Here is a 15,779-nt window from a genome sequence, read left to right as displayed (position 1 = left end):
CAGCCAGCTTCTTCACACAGTGCATAGTTAAACCATGGAATTTGCTACCACAAAATGTGGCAGTAGCCTTAATTTGGTATTCTTTAAAAAGGAGATTAAACAAATTCACAGAGAATAAGGCTATGAATAGCTAGCAGTCCTTTCAGCTATATGCTACTTCCACTACCAGAGGAAGTGGTAGTGGAAGTAGTATACTGATATATTCCAGTTGCGGAGGAACATGAGTGGGAGAATGCTCTTGCACTTGTGTTCTGCTTTGCACAGGCAGCTGGTTGGTCACTCTGTGAACATACTACTGGATTAGAAGGACCCCTCTTTCATGCAGCAGGACTATTCTCGTCATCTTAGCTTGCTTGGCAGACAAGTATGTGGAATTCTTGTACACATCTTCCTCCATGAAGTTATGGACTGGGGCATTAATCTAATACTGCTATTAAAAGAGCCCTGGGATCAGGCATCTCAAGTTCCCTCCTCAAAGGGAAGGAAACAGAAAAGGGAGGAGCTGCCACAGCCACAAGCCACCTCTGGACAGCTGCCATGGTTAGCAGGTACCGACTTTGATGGATGAAACACCAAGCCTCTGCCACTAGGAGAAAGTGTCTTATCTCTACTTGGTGTAGGATCTTTTTCCTCCTTAAGCTCCCCTCCCCTGAGATCTCTCCCCCACCCCCGCTCTATTCCATTCCCTGACACCCACTTGTGCAGTCCACGCTGGATACTCCACAGCAGGTAATGACATAAATAGCAAACTGGGACAGCAAGAGCTAGTGTAAATCTATTTCTTTCGTGTTCAACTTCTCTGCAGGCCATTTACTCAAAATTTATGCTAAAAGTTGCCTTGTACTAGGGTCAGACTATCTATTTGTTCCTTTAGTTCTGTATTCTCTGCTCTCCAGGTTCTTGGACAAAGCAGGATCTTTCCTATCCTCAGATACCTGATCCTTTAAACTGAAAATACCAGAGATGGAACTCTAGAACTTCTGCCCAGAGAGCCTGTGCCCTTGCAAAGCCCAGCATGTCATGAACAAACAGCAAGGCCATCTTCGGCCCCTTCAGCTTTCAATGTGTCTTGAGACACAAGGGCCATGTCAATATGCTTCCCATCTTGTCAGTTTCCTCTTCTACAGATCAGCCTTCTCCTGCCACATGAAGAGATGGCACCCCCAAGGTGACAGTGGGAAATACTACACTTTGAGAAAGTAGTACTCAGGCCACGCCACCAAAGTGACTCTAGGACAGAGGTCCTCAAACTTTTTCAGCAGGGGGCCAGTTGAAAGGCAGTGGCAGCGGGCGTGGGCTGGCGAGGTGGTGGAAGGTGCGGGACCAGGGCCACCATTGGCCTGGCTGCCCCCGGGCTCATATAATCAAAAGGCGGGCCAGATAAATGGGCATGGTGGGCTGGATCCAGCCCATGGGCCATAGTTTGAGGACCCCTGCTCTAGGACCTATGCCCAATACCATAGTGCAAGGAGCTTTGCTGTCATAGCAACAGACAAGCTATTAAAGTTAGACTCTGAACAAAATGTTTAGAACAACATGTTTGCCAACCCCTTAAATGACACTGCAAGTGAGGGCCCTTCAGGCTCTTATATAATTGGGCTGATCTTGGCTAAGATAGCCAATGACAAATTTCTGTTTTAAACCCTTGCCCACTGATACCTAATGCAGTAGCACAGCGTAGTCTTGAGGCTGAGCAATCATTTGGTAATGTGCCTTCAATGGCAAATAATCTTTCCAGTTTGCATCAAATCAAGTGCTGCCTTGGCCAGTAAGAGTAACTTTTACTAATGTTGACAGAGAAGTAGGAAAGAGACATACACAATTTCGTCAAAAGAAAGAGAGTGGGAATAGGCACAGTTAAAGTTGCCTACCTATAGTTGTTGTATTCATGCTCTTTCAGTTGGTCAATATGCCTCTTCTTCAGCAGCAACTTTTGTTTCTCCACAATTAGGAGTGGACGACAAATCCTGCCAGCATCAGTATAAATGCGGATTTCTCGCTCCCTGATATCCCTGATCATGGATACCTGGATCAGCAAATACAATTCTCAGAAGCAACAGTGAAAGTAGGGAATGACCAAACTGCTTAACAGCAAACATGGTGTGCATGCAACAGAAAGTGCTTTTTTTGACCATTTTTGATCATGTGATGATCTTTGCTGATCTTTGCAGTTTTTGCTAGACAGGATTATTAGCCTATTTATTGAGGGTGCTTTGAAGCAGGAGGGAAGGAGGTATGGGATAAATCATACTCTGGCCTTTGTTGGCTTTCCCGTCCCACACACAGGAAAGCCCTTATCCTTGCAGGTTGATTTTCTGACTGTGGAGAGGCAACTTGCATGGCTCTCTTATTGCAGCTACGAAGAGACAGGAGAGGCGGATTAGATCTCCAACTCCCCCTTCTGAGGTTAGAGCTTTATCCCTGATTCCACAGGAGGAATCTGAGCCATCTTATGGTCTCTGGGATGCTTCTAAATGAAAATGGCATGTACTGCATTCTACCTTGTAAAACTAGAAATATAAACCGAAATTTACCTCTGACACAATGATGTCCATCTGACGTCGCAGTTTCCTTAATGTGTTCATGAGCTGTTCAGGGTCTTTGTGTATTCCAACCCAGCAACCATTCACAAATATCTTTGTGGCACTTCAGAAAAAAAAAGTTGTGAGAACATTGTCCCAGATTGAACCATCAAGAAGTTACTGAGTTTCAGCCTCCTTCTATACTTACTCAGCAATGGCTGCTGGAGAGATCTCTTCCAGGTTTTCCATACTCCATTCTTCTAAAAATTCCAGAATTGGAGATGGCTGAGACCCCACAGAGATGTAGGCCATTAGCGCTAGATTCTTCACAAGACCCACAGCATGACCCTAGTAAGACATGGAATCACTTAATTGACATCTGCAGCTCTTTAAGAATCAGGCAGAGACTTTATGAGAGTCATAATGTAAAAATTAAGACAAGACAAGACAATGTTTACAGAGGGGCTACCTTTACGGAACACGGATGTCCACCTTTCTGCTAAGGAACTCTGCATACACAGGGGTTCCATGACAGAAATAGTGTTCTGGGACATGTCTAAGAACAGAAGTGAACAAAAAGTAAATCTCTAGATGCTTTAATTTCAATTCCCAGCATTCCTAAGGTCCAAACATCAAAATATCCCACTGAGCATTGAAGGGGAAGAAGAGTGGCAACAGGGAAGGCATATTTCAGGAAAGTTAACTTGCCAGTACTGATATTAACACTGAAGAAATCCAGAAAGTTTTCTAGAAACTAAAGAGTTTTTCAGAATATATTCCCCTTGACCAGTGATGGCGAACCTTTTAGAGACTGAGTGTCCAAACTGCAACCCAAAACCCACTTATTTATCGCAAAGTGTCAACACTACAATAAAACCTGAAAACTCAGGTTTTAGTTTAGCAAAACCAACTCACAAACAGTCCAAGCAAATATATATATATCCTTGGCAGGGCACTGACCAGCCATGCAAAAGCTCGGATGAGCCACAGCTAATGAATTGTGGCCCGTAATGTCATTGCGCCGCTACTCCTTTCTGAGCATACGCGTGACCCCTATGTGCGTTGTTATCTGATGCCCGGCTGCTGGAGTGACTTGCCTCACATGCCAACAGAGAGGGCTCTGCGTGCCCGCTGTGGCACACATGCCATAGGTTCACCACCACTGGCCTAATCCTACCTTGGTGCACTTCCCTAACCCTAATATAGGGGCAAAATACACTTGAAAGGGGCGATTTAGAAAAAGTCTTCCTTGAATAGCTTTTTCTGCACAGCTCATCATTTCTGCCCATTCTAAACACATTCCAACCATCAAAATCATGCCAGGACACCTTGTTTTTCTAACCCTAATCCAGTGATAGTGAATCTTTTAGAGACCAAGTGCCCAAACTGTAACCCAAAACCCAGTTATTTATTGCAAAGTGCCAACACTACAATAAAACCTGAAAACAGTCAGTCCAAACAAATATATATCCTTGGCAGTGCACTGACTGGCCATGTGAAAGCTCAGAGGAGTCACAGCTAATGAGTCACGGAATATGACATCATTGCCTCGCACCGCTTCTCCTTTCTGAGCATGCGCATGGCCCCTATGTGCGCTGTTATCCGATGCTCGGCTGCTGGGGCTCACGCTGGGACGACTGGGCTCACGTGCCAACAGAGAGGGCTCTGCATGCCCACTGTGGCACATGTGCCATAGGTTTGCCACCACTGCCCTAGACCAATTTCATTATGAAGTTTATTAAAGGTATTTCCATTGTAAAGCAAAACGGAGGCAAAATATAGCCTCATTTACATGTACTCCACTCTTATTTCAATGCAACCTGTAAATTACCTCTGGAGTTTCAGCAGGACAGATCATTCCCCATAAGGTGTTGTGCAGCTGCCTGGGTTTTGCCAGTTTACCATCTCTACCAATAGGGGAATTTAAGCGACGCAGGTGAGAAAGTGTAGATGCAAAAGTGAGGCGGTTCAATACCTTCAAGAGATGCAGCAAATCACATTTTTAGACTTGTTCATGAAATATATAATGTATACTCAGTTAAAGTAAGAATTAGCTGACAATGAATGTATATTCATTTGCACCAGCTACCACACATTTCACAAGTGTTACATTTTACCAAGATAACTAAGTTTAACACAGATTCAAGGGCAAGTCCTTTTGTGTGGTGGGTATATTCATCCACAGGGTGGCTGTAAGTCTTAGATGAACTGGCACATAAAAACAACAACAGTGAATGGCCAGGAAGCAACTGGTGGTACAACTGCAATTACAAAGTAATGGTAATTCTGACTAGTTCTCTGTATGGGGAATCACTGAAAGCCTCATGTGAGAATGTATCAGTTCTCCAATTCAAGTACGTTCTTACTACCTAGGTACTTTTACTCCCCAGTTCTATCATGATTTTGAGCATTAAAAACAGAATTCTGAGAAAATCCCTTGAGGATTAAAAACAAAACAAAACAAAATCCTGATAGCCTCAACTATAAGCTACAACATGGAGGTATCTAAGGATGATCTAAGAAACTCTAGGCTTACATTTAACTAAGGTTTCTACCCAATGGGTTACAAACAGTTATTATTTGATTTCAATACTGCCCAATAATCAAAGCTCTCAGGGCAGTTTTCAATGGCATATAAAATACAATAAAATGCAGTATAAGATGACAATGCAATCATCATTAAAAATACATTACAAAATGTAAAAGTCAGGATTAAAATTGAATTTGAACAACTGCAATAGCTATCAGAAATTAAAACAGCAAGTGTACTTTGCTCTTCCCACATCTAAATTGGTTGAACTACTCTTGTATTATACAATGCTAATTTAAACGCCAGAGGGGAAAGCAAAAGACATAGCATTGATAACTGTGCAGCAGATACCAGAAAAGCTTTGGATAAAAGGTGAGTTTGAACAAGAGAAGCAAGTGAATAAAATCAGGCAGGACTCTGCTGCTGGCAAAGGGAAGGGGGAGGCTATGAAAGAGGAACTCAAGGAAAGAGCAAATACTGTACATCACAACCAAAAAGCCAAAATAGTTCTTTAACATGATTTCAACAAAACCACAGAAATACTTTCTGATAAGCTGATAATGTTAGAAAGCTTAAATTTGGATGTCATATTTAAGGACATACAATTTGAAGACAAAACACATACTTACTTGTGATACTCCAGCTCTAGCCTGATGAGCTTTCTTCTGGTCTCCCCAGTTTCCTGTGGCTAATGAGTATTTCAAACCGTCTGATATTATCCTAGTTTTGATTGCTAGCTCCAAGTTAAAATCTTTTCCTCTGTCAATAAATTTCTGTGCATATATTCTAACTTCTTTCAGCAAGTTCTTAAACATTCTGTTAAAAAAGTCAGAAAAAATGTATTTAGACAGACAGCTTTCTATCTTACATTGCATAACTCCTTATAAAATATTGGACCTAAATCCAGGAAAAACTAATTATGGTAAACTACTTTCACAGAATCATAGAAGGGGTCAAGTTGGAAGGGTCATCAAGTCAGAAGAGGCCAAGAAGGCCACTGGGTCCAACCCCCTGCTTTTGCAGGTCACCAATTTACACTCATCCCACACCATCCCACTGGGACTAATTTTTAGGATTGGAGCCTGACAAAGTCTATAATATCAATGAAGCCATTAATCTCAGTATCATAAAAATGCATTTCATCCAAAACAAAATACCACATGGAGCTGTTCAGCTATTACATTCTAGGGAGAACTCTCAGCCAATAAGACTGCCAGCCACTTTCATGGCTCTCCCACCTGGTAGCGAGCAAAAAACAAGTTGGACATCAAGGGGCATGAACCCACTCACAGCTTCAGAGTCCCCTGGGCACAGAGCCAACAGGCTCTGCAACAACAGTATTAGGACGTCAGAAATCAGAAGAAGCTTAATCGTCAATACCTGTTTATTAACATAAACTGAGTTAAATCAACCCAACAGTTCAGGCATGGTGCTCTCTTCATTCCACCTGAGTTTTGGTGATTCCCCCATTACTCCCTGTACCATGGCCCTCCCTACTTGAGAAGGACACTGAGGGGAGGGGTTTACCAGGGAGAGGAGGAGCTGGGAAAGTCCCCTTCCTCCCATCCCTTTCTGCTTGCGCTTTTCAGAATCCAAGCCAGTAATGGACACACTTAAGAACTATAGCAATTTATTGCACTAACCCTCTGAACAGGAAAGCAAGTAAGGGCCCTGCAAGATCCAAACGTTTGTTGCCATAATGATCCCTGTCATCCAGCTCTCTTCTCCCCAAGGCTGCCAGCAGTAACCTATGAACCATGTACCTAAAAAACAGAGACAGTGTCCTTAAAGGCAGTCAGACATTCAGATTTTTAATACACATATGGATCAGCAAAATATCACAAGATGAGTAAAGCAGACTTCCATTGCATTACTATGCTATCAAAGGCCCCACAGTTCTGCCATGGTACAATCCCAGTCATGTATTTAGATGGTCACTGCCCAGCCTTTCTAGTCATCATCTGACTAGAAACCTGTTTGTTCTTTTTTGACACTGATTATCATTGCTGCTCCCAGCCTATACATGTCATGAGGCTGGTGCTCCTTCCCAACGAAAGCAATCACTCCAGTTGATACTACAAATGTCTTTATTCTACACAGTATTACAATTACAGTCACACAGGCTAGGAAGTTGTCCTCTTGTTCTGAATACATTCACCTTACAATGGATTTATGAACCCCTTGGGCAGTCTTTCTAAAGGTGGGGCACTATGACCCCTTTCCCTGCGTCACTCAACCATTCTCCATTCTAGCTGTCCCAACTTGCGTGTGAGCCTGCGAGAAAGAGCATCCTCTACAGCTTCTCGCATGTTATCTCCTAAGTTCCCATATTCCATATCTACAGTGGCTGAAACTGTTTCCCCATCAACACCCAAACTGGTCTCTTCGCTGTTTCGCTGTTCTGACTGCTTCCTGAACCTCCTTATCTAATTTCTCATTTCCATCATCTGAGCAGGTGGGGAGTACAGATTGTTCTGCTGGCACATGAACTAGCTCTTCAACACTCTAGTTCTCATGGGAAGTTTCCTCCTCTGGTGCATGCATCAGAGACTCTTCTGAGTCCACACACATGACAATACATGTCAATCCCTGGCCCTATTTGCCATGCCCCTGTCAACAGATACAGAAAGTGCCCCACATGTTACTTAGCTCATTCTCCCATGCTCATACTTTGGCACCCTAAAATTTATGCTGGGGTAGCAGGGAGGTATCTATGGCAATAGGACTGAAAATTCCCTGCTGCCTGCACTGATAGGCATTCCTCTGGTGCTATTACTATTGTACAATAATATGTAATGCTACTTAAGCATACCAGGAAACACTGCCTGTAGCATGTATTTTAAATATGTAGTTCATAGAGTGGCAGAAATGTGTGAAAAATAAAGACTAAAATAAATATATATTGCTGGCCTGGAATAAATGTTCCATCACCTGGACTGCCAAATTAACGTTGAGAGGGGAGAAGCTGGTTTTCCCCTTCTAACAGACTGAAAGAGCACTCTGATGGCCCCGAGATGTTGACAGGAGGACTATCAAACAATACAGATTCCCAGATCTGGCTGAAGAAACAGAGTTCTGCCCTCAGAAGTGGGAATCCGTGTTCAGATCTCCTTCTCTCCCTCTAGTTTGCACAGGAAGAACTGGGTCAGTTGCCTCTCCAAGGTCAGGAACACAACCTTGGAGTGGGAATAAAGGGATCTTTTGGGGAGCAGGGAGGAAAGGAGAATGGACCTGCCAATCTGGACAGTAGTCCAGCCTCCTTCCCTCCTCCTCCGAAGCACCTCAGCTAGATGGCCAAAAACAGCCATCTAGCTAAAATGCAAAGCAAGAGACACAGAAAGGCAGAAATAGTCTCTACTATTCCTCCTGCTCTGTGCTGGATACTCCTAAGTCTTCAAGTCCAGGAGCTGACATGCACTGAAGATCCAGCACAGGAGATTGAGCTTCACCAGTGCAATTTTTATTATACTGTGCAATTACAGCATGGTGTACAGGTAATGAAAATAATCAATCCATTTAATAAATTGACTGATGGATGGAATAACCAAAATTGCACGAGAATTTATTCATATTTATAAATTGAGAATGTTTCTACAGGCTTCCGGCTTTACATTTTAACACTTATCCGAATCAGGGAAAATACATATCCACATGCATAGTATTCTTTACATACCCGAGAAAATAAGCCTTTTTTGTTTCACAGAAGTCACTGACACCAACATGTGGAAGCATCTCTTTCTGCAAAACTTCTTTTGCATACTTGATTCTCTTCTCTTTAGTGACTCCAGGCTTTGCACCTCTTGAACCAATGAAATTCAGTGCAACATTCTGTTCCTGAATGACAAATGCTTCATCCAAAGAAGGTTTAACCTATTGCATATACAAAGGAAAATACGGCAGTATCAAGTAGGGGAGCTATCTGAAAACTTTAGAAGTTAGGATACCAGCAAATGAACAGATATAGAGCTGATGCTGTAGAAGTGAAATTGCCTGCAGTAGTTTTGCATTTGGGGTTTCATAATGCAAGATTTTCTTTAAAAAAAACCCAATGCTCTAAGTTGTAAATCAACACAAAGTCAATTCATATTACCATTTCCATCATTTCAGGATCCTCAAAGTCATAAATTATGTGCTCCAGTATGTCTCTGTCAGAGACAAACCCCAATGCACGGAAAACTATAATGATGGGCACTTCTTGTTTGATGTATGGCAAAGTTGCCACAATGCGCTGACCTATGGCACTCTTCTTTGCACCCTAAAGGTAAAAGAAAGCAAAATTTCAACACATCATTTTAAAGTATCAAGTAGCATATTTACTATTATTATATTGTTATTTAAGTAAGTAATATATCCTGAACGTTCTAGCTGAGATAATTTTTCAAAACAAATATTTACCCCAAGGAGCTCAGTAAAAGCAATTGCCATGCATTATTTACATGATGTTTGTTTTTTCAGAATTATGATAAAATGACTAAATATTTAGGTCAAGATCCAAAAAGCATATGTAAAGCATAACACCCTCCTGGAAATTTGGTTCTAAGTACAAACACTATCAGATGGATGAACAGATCTGATAGGATTCCCATTATAAATAACCCAGGCTTTTACTATGAAGTGGTCAATTCTAGCCAGGGTTAGAAGGAAAGTTATTTCAATTCAAATGACATTTAATTCTGAGCCAGATTAGGACTGGATCACAAATCAAAGACATGGTCAGCACTATCAGAATAAGCCACAGTGGCTTAAATAATTTACTTTTAATCTTATATTTGTAAACCAATGTATTTTTTGTATTTTGTATTTAATGGTAATTTATTATGTGCCATTGTATTTCATTGTATTTTATCGTGTTGTAAGCCGCCCCGAGGTTTCGGCAAGGGGCGGCATAGAAATGTTATAATAATAATAATAATAATAATAATAATAATAATAAAAATTGTGACACATACCAGAACCATGTGTATCACTATTTCTATAATTGCTGCTAATGAACTCAGGCAGCATGGTTTCTTGGAAAGGTAAACAAACTTTCAGGACCACTGCCTTGTGCAAACAGGCCCAGTATGTTTACATACTGAAATGTTCATTCCAGAACTCTTTCCTAATTCTAAGGCAGAAAAGTCATCCCTCTACTACTGAACTTCTTTCCTCCTCCTGAAATGGCTTAACTGGAAAAGCTTACAATCACTGGAGTAGGGCAAGGACTATAAAGGCAAAATGGTACACTGGTGCACAAATTGATTCAACTTATATGATGGACCCAAATCAGGATATACCACACAGAAAAAGGGGGCGGGGTAAGAAAGTCACTACAATTGCTTAGGTCTTCTGAAGGAGTTCACTTTTTGAATCACAGACTAAGCTGACCTCTTAACCTCTAGATTTTAGCTACTCACCTGCCCACCTCTGGCCAGCATGCTAACCCATATAGTACTTGTTGGCCGAGAAGAATTCTCAAGACATGAACGGCACTCTCCTGTATATGCATATTTAGAATCTTTCTTCGCAAACACATATACAGTGTTCGTAGCCATCTTCTCTTGGGCAATCAGAACCTGACAGGGATTATAAGCAAGCATAAAGAGGATGCTTGTTTTAGAGCACAATTTAATACGGTCTAACACATTTATGATTTTTCTAAAAGATGGCAAACAATCCATTAGAGGTCTCTGAGTTGTAGACTGGCAGAAAGAATTACGGTAGACCAAGTGCTGATCTTGGACCAAGGAAAACTGGATTCAAATATTCACTCCACAATGGAGCAGTCACTGAGCACCTTAGGAACTCAGTCTCTTCTAGCCTAGCCTCCCTTCTAGGTTTGTTCTAAACATAAAACCATAATAAAAAACCTACCCTACCCTTACAAATTACACCATTATAGAAATTTGAATGAACAACACAGATTTCTAGACCACTGATCGGTGGAAAGAACAAAGAACTAGGTGATTTGATTCTCAGCATTTCCTTTAATAAATGTGATGAATTCTTAAAAGTTAAGATGAGCATACTAAGGCAACTGAAGCCACCATGTAGCAAATGCATGGACCCTTTTCCATAAACTATTCCTGTAAATTCACACCACTTACCTTTTCTGATCCATTAATAATGAAATAGCCACCAGGATCAAGGGGGCATTCATTCAGTTCACAAAGATCACGGTCAGTTAAGCCATTTAGCAGGCAATATGTGGATCGCAGCATGATAGGTATTTTTCCTATGAATGTTTTTTGATGCTGTGTTTGCAACTGGTCCTCTCCTTCCTTAATAACTGTCTTAGTTATGTCCACATACAATGGAGCAGAATACCTTTGAAAGAAAAATTAACATGTGTTTTAGTGAAATCATTAACATTTGAATTAAATACTAAATAAGTATTTCCCAAAGGAACTGGCAATAACAATAATATTGTTAATTATAGAGGCAGATACATCTTACGTAAGATTTCTCAGTCTGGCTTCATTTGGCATCATAGGTGAAGGGGCACCATCTCTCTCCCAGTGTGTAGGCTTGGAGAGATAAATTTGTTCAAATTTCAAAAGATAGCGTGGCTGAAAATAATCAAAATGCATAACTTCAATTAGACATTTGGTATGAGAACTGGCTGTTTCTTTATTTTTTTTTATTTTTTCATTTATTTTCCGATTTATATCCTGCCTTTTTCCTACAAAGGGCTCAAGGCAGCTTACATCATTCTCCTCCTCCATCTTATCCCCACAACAACAACCCTGTGAGGTAGGTTGGGCTGAGAGTCTGTGACTGGCCCAAAGTCACCCAGTTGGCTCCATGGCTGAGCGGGGACTAGAACCCAGATCGTCTGAGTCCCAGTCCCATGCTCTTCACCACTACACCACACTGGCTCTCATAAGGCTCCCTTTAAGCAGCCTTATCCCATTTCTTGATTACTGGCTAGAATAGGTATCTAGCACGATACTGCTAGATTTGCTAGAGTGCAGCAAAAGCACAAATCATGCTGTTGAATGGAGAATTCAATTGAGAGTATCACCTGTTTTTAAAATTTTCTAGCTCTCATGGTTGCAAAGGTATCAAAAAGCATGTAGACAATTCCTAGAAGCCAGAGAGGAATATGAAAAAGAGTCCCAAAAGATGAAATAGTCTGGAATATTATACTCCCTGGGACAAGAGTTTTATGTATTTTTAATTGTTTTACTTAGCTCTTTATTTATCTTTTATTATAATTATTTTTCCAGCTGATTTACATGTTGCAAACAACATTTTCTGGGTTTTTAAATGGAAATATGGAGTGTAAATAAGGGTGCAGTCCAGTGACCCCCATTCCCAATGTATGTGAGCATCTGAACTTGGAGTCATATCAGTTTCCAATGAACTGAGCAAGGCACAATGGCAATTGCCACTACCACCTTGCCTCACATCCTGGTTTTTAGCTAGGCTGCTGTCTAGATAAGTACAGGGGAGCGAAGGAGACTGGAGCACCCATAGGAATCAATGTAGTTAGATGTCCTCAGCTTTCCCCACTCCCACCTGCCAACACATTCCCCTTTCCCTTTCCAAGGCTTATTTGCATCTTTGAAGAGACAGCTGGCACGGTTCTTTCTATGCCAGCTGCAAAGGAGCTGAAGAAGGAACTCAGTCATTGGAGTCTCAGCACCAAGGTTGCTGGAGCTCTGAGAAACGCTACAGTCCCCCGAGACTAAGTCAGGAGGCTACAGGAACGTGGTGTAGATGAATTTCAGTACTTTGCATGACATATACCCCACAATTAACAAAAGTAAAATTGTGCAAAAATAAGAAACCTGCAGGATTATGCAAAAGACAAATTATTATTTGCCGTAAGTATTGCATAACAATAAGTATTATTTATTGCATTAAGTACTTATTGCATAACAATAAGTATTAACAATATAAGTGTTATTGTTATTAAGAATGTAAGTATTATTGCATAACATTTACGTTCTATCTGCATAATTTATATAAACACTAGAATTCACCATTGCTTTGTACAGGATTTTGACTGTTGGGGCACAAAACATACATACATGTATACAGTCCTCATTAACAAGCTATACAAATTGCATCATACCTTGAACAAAACACAATAAAATAAAAAAAGCCTCTTACTGGTTCTTCTACTTCTCCTGTAGCATGTTGAGCTTCTGCTTGTAGATCAATTGGTGGGGCATCTTCTACAATTCTCTGCACAGACATCTGAATGAACTCATCAAAAGAATCCAGCTGCTGTCGTACCAGGCCTTTTTCATCAAAATAGGAGCTTTAAGACAAAGTTTAGAATCAGCTAAATAATGAAAATTATCAGTGCAAACTGTCACATTAATGTATTCAAGATACTTCAGACTTTATCACCATGTATAATGTTAGAGAAAATATTCCTTCCTGTATTTAACAAAAAAGGAAAAGTATTTTCTTAGTCAATTGCCATATATTTTTAAATAAGTAACTGATTTTTTTTTTAACCAACTGGTAAATCAGTAACCTTTTTAACTGATTAAAAAACATTAAATTTTAAAAAACTGATCAATCAATATTACAGCCTTAGTTACGAATATAAAAACTCATCCAAGAACCTTTATTAAACTGATGCTGGCCGGGGATGATAAAATTAGTAATCCAACACTTCTAGAGGGCCTCAGTTTCAGAAAGGCTAACAATTCTCCCACATGTATACTCACAAGAAGACAGAATATATTTCATGCCTATGGCCTAGATGAACCTTCACTGAAAACTCATAGCATAAGAAAGTTCTAGTATATAACAATGCAGAACATTCCCCAGCAGATCACAGAGCCCAGTTCTTTGCACTCTGCAACTACAAGATCTTTTCCAACTCCACTGTTTCAGATCATTTTAACAAACAGTATTGAAACTGGGGCCTTCTCTATGCAAGGCATTTATTCCATGTTCATCTCTGAGGAAAGGTTGATTTTTTTTCCTCTCAATTGCTTCTAGCAAAATAAGACAAGTGCTGGAGGAGAGAATCATATGATCAGAAAAGCCTGCTCCAGGAACTACACTAGCCATAAGAAACCCTTGCACATTCTGCAAGTGGTTCTTGCCCATTCATACCATGTGGCAAGCAAATAGTGGTGTCTCGCCAGCAGATAAGGATCAAGAGATTTAGGCACAGCAACCCTTAGTAAAAGCATGGTGAGGAGCAAATGTATTAAAGTAATGAATCATGGTAACAAATAAAGAAGTGTCCATGCAGAGATGCAAAACTATTTAAGATATTCAGCTATCAGCCCTATGAGTCCTGCTGCAAGCACCTGAAATTAAATACAGAGGCATTCACATCAAATATACAGTGAAACACTAACCTTTCATACCAAGTCTACAGTTGACATGGTTTTTAAACAGCAAGATAAAGTAATTGGTTACATACAAATTGTGGTCCTACAGTATGAGTAAATTGTTCTAAAATTAAAAACTCTCTTGAGTATCACCATTTGGAAAGTGCTGCTTTATATTTGCAGATCAAGAAAGATTGCTGCATGCTATCTTATATCTCAGTCAAATTCATAAAGTTTGTACTAAGACAAGACACAGTCCAGCCAAAGTTAAACATTTTAAGGCTGCACATCTACGCATGAATGGAGCATACTATGGAGCATACTAGAACTTACTTTTGAATAATAATATAAAAGTTTAATTGAGACTAGATCCAATCAAATTTAGAAAACTACCTGATGACAATCCAGCATGCTTCCTGCCACAAGTCCGGAGTGATTTCATCATCATCCTCATCATACTGCATATCTGCCCCCCCACCACAAAAAAAGAGAAAAAGAAAGACCAATCATTTCCACTGTAGTTTCTGTAAACCTTACCATGCAAAAGTTTGCACAAAAGTCACAGGGGTAATCCATTTCAGGTAGTTTACATTTTAAAAACTCTGCAACAGATAAACTAAAATGACAAAAGTTCTGACGGAGGTCTTTCCCAGCCTGACTATTCAAGATCCCCAAGGAAATTGAATCTGCAACCTTCTACATGCAAAGGATTAGACTCTGTCTTACACTATTAGTATGATTTTGCAGAAAGGCAATTTATGTCAGTAATTGTGATATTACCACAATACTTTACACAATCCTATGCAAATTCACCTGAAAGTAAGCCCCACTGGATACAATGAGATTTGTTTCCAGGTAAACAAAGGACTGATCTGTAAGACAGCTTTTCCTGTAACTACAGAAACACTTAACAGCTCTTCAAAAAGCTTGTATTTTCTTTTCAATTCTGTTGTATGGTAGTTGAGAAGACGACAACAGCTACACACGGTTCATTTTTTCATACAACATTATTATGAGGTCAATCCATTTAACGTGTCTGTTTAAAGGGGGTGGGATCCACACTTGCAAACCCTTTTATGTCCAGCATCCTTGTAAAGGTGCTGTAAGAATTGGGACTGTGTTGTTAAAATATTTCGAAGGAAGCAGTCGTGCTATTAAGCAGCCTGGGGAGATCACACGCTACGACTTTCCTACAGCCTTTAAGAGCTAATAATGACATCAGGCGAAACCACCACAGCCAGCGACGGGCTACCTCTCCCGCGGGGCTTTCCTCAGGCAGGGACTCACCTTCATCGGCGTCGAACATCTTGTCGAAGGCGCCTCACGGCAGGTCACAAACCCTCCACGAAGAGAACTCGCGCGGACTCGCCACACGATACCGACAGCGACAACACCTCCCTAAGGTAGAACGAACCGACTCCCACTACGCCTGCGCACAGCTCA

General features: G+C 40.7%; 1 protein-coding gene across 1 annotated transcript in view; it reads right to left on the bottom strand.

Annotated features, from left to right (window-relative positions):
* The window catches only part of POLR2B (RNA polymerase II subunit B), a 27,870-nt gene extending 12,091 nt beyond the window's left edge, over nt 1-15,779 (bottom strand). The window contains exons 1-14 of the mRNA XM_044418908.1: nt 15,624-15,779; nt 14,730-14,802; nt 13,150-13,300; nt 11,488-11,600; nt 11,139-11,358; nt 10,449-10,607; nt 9,143-9,307; nt 8,726-8,922; nt 6,696-6,815; nt 5,682-5,868; nt 4,354-4,497; nt 2,731-2,870; nt 2,535-2,646; nt 1,872-2,026 (exon numbers count right to left, since the gene is read on the bottom strand). Coding sequence (XP_044274843.1) covers nt 1,872-2,026; nt 2,535-2,646; nt 2,731-2,870; nt 4,354-4,497; nt 5,682-5,868; nt 6,696-6,815; nt 8,726-8,922; nt 9,143-9,307; nt 10,449-10,607; nt 11,139-11,358; nt 11,488-11,600; nt 13,150-13,300; nt 14,730-14,802; nt 15,624-15,642 — 1,955 coding nt within the window. The 5' untranslated portion in view covers nt 15,643-15,779. The remainder of the gene's footprint in view (nt 1-1,871; nt 2,027-2,534; nt 2,647-2,730; nt 2,871-4,353; nt 4,498-5,681; nt 5,869-6,695; nt 6,816-8,725; nt 8,923-9,142; nt 9,308-10,448; nt 10,608-11,138; nt 11,359-11,487; nt 11,601-13,149; nt 13,301-14,729; nt 14,803-15,623) is intronic.

Source organism: Varanus komodoensis, unplaced genomic scaffold, assembly GCF_004798865.1.
Source record: "Varanus komodoensis strain SLA01 unplaced genomic scaffold, ASM479886v1 scaffold94, whole genome shotgun sequence".
Lineage (NCBI taxonomy): Eukaryota > Metazoa > Chordata > Lepidosauria > Squamata > Varanidae > Varanus > Varanus komodoensis.
The sequence above is the reverse complement of the archived record's forward strand: the minus strand, read 5'-3'. Positions and strand labels throughout refer to the sequence as shown.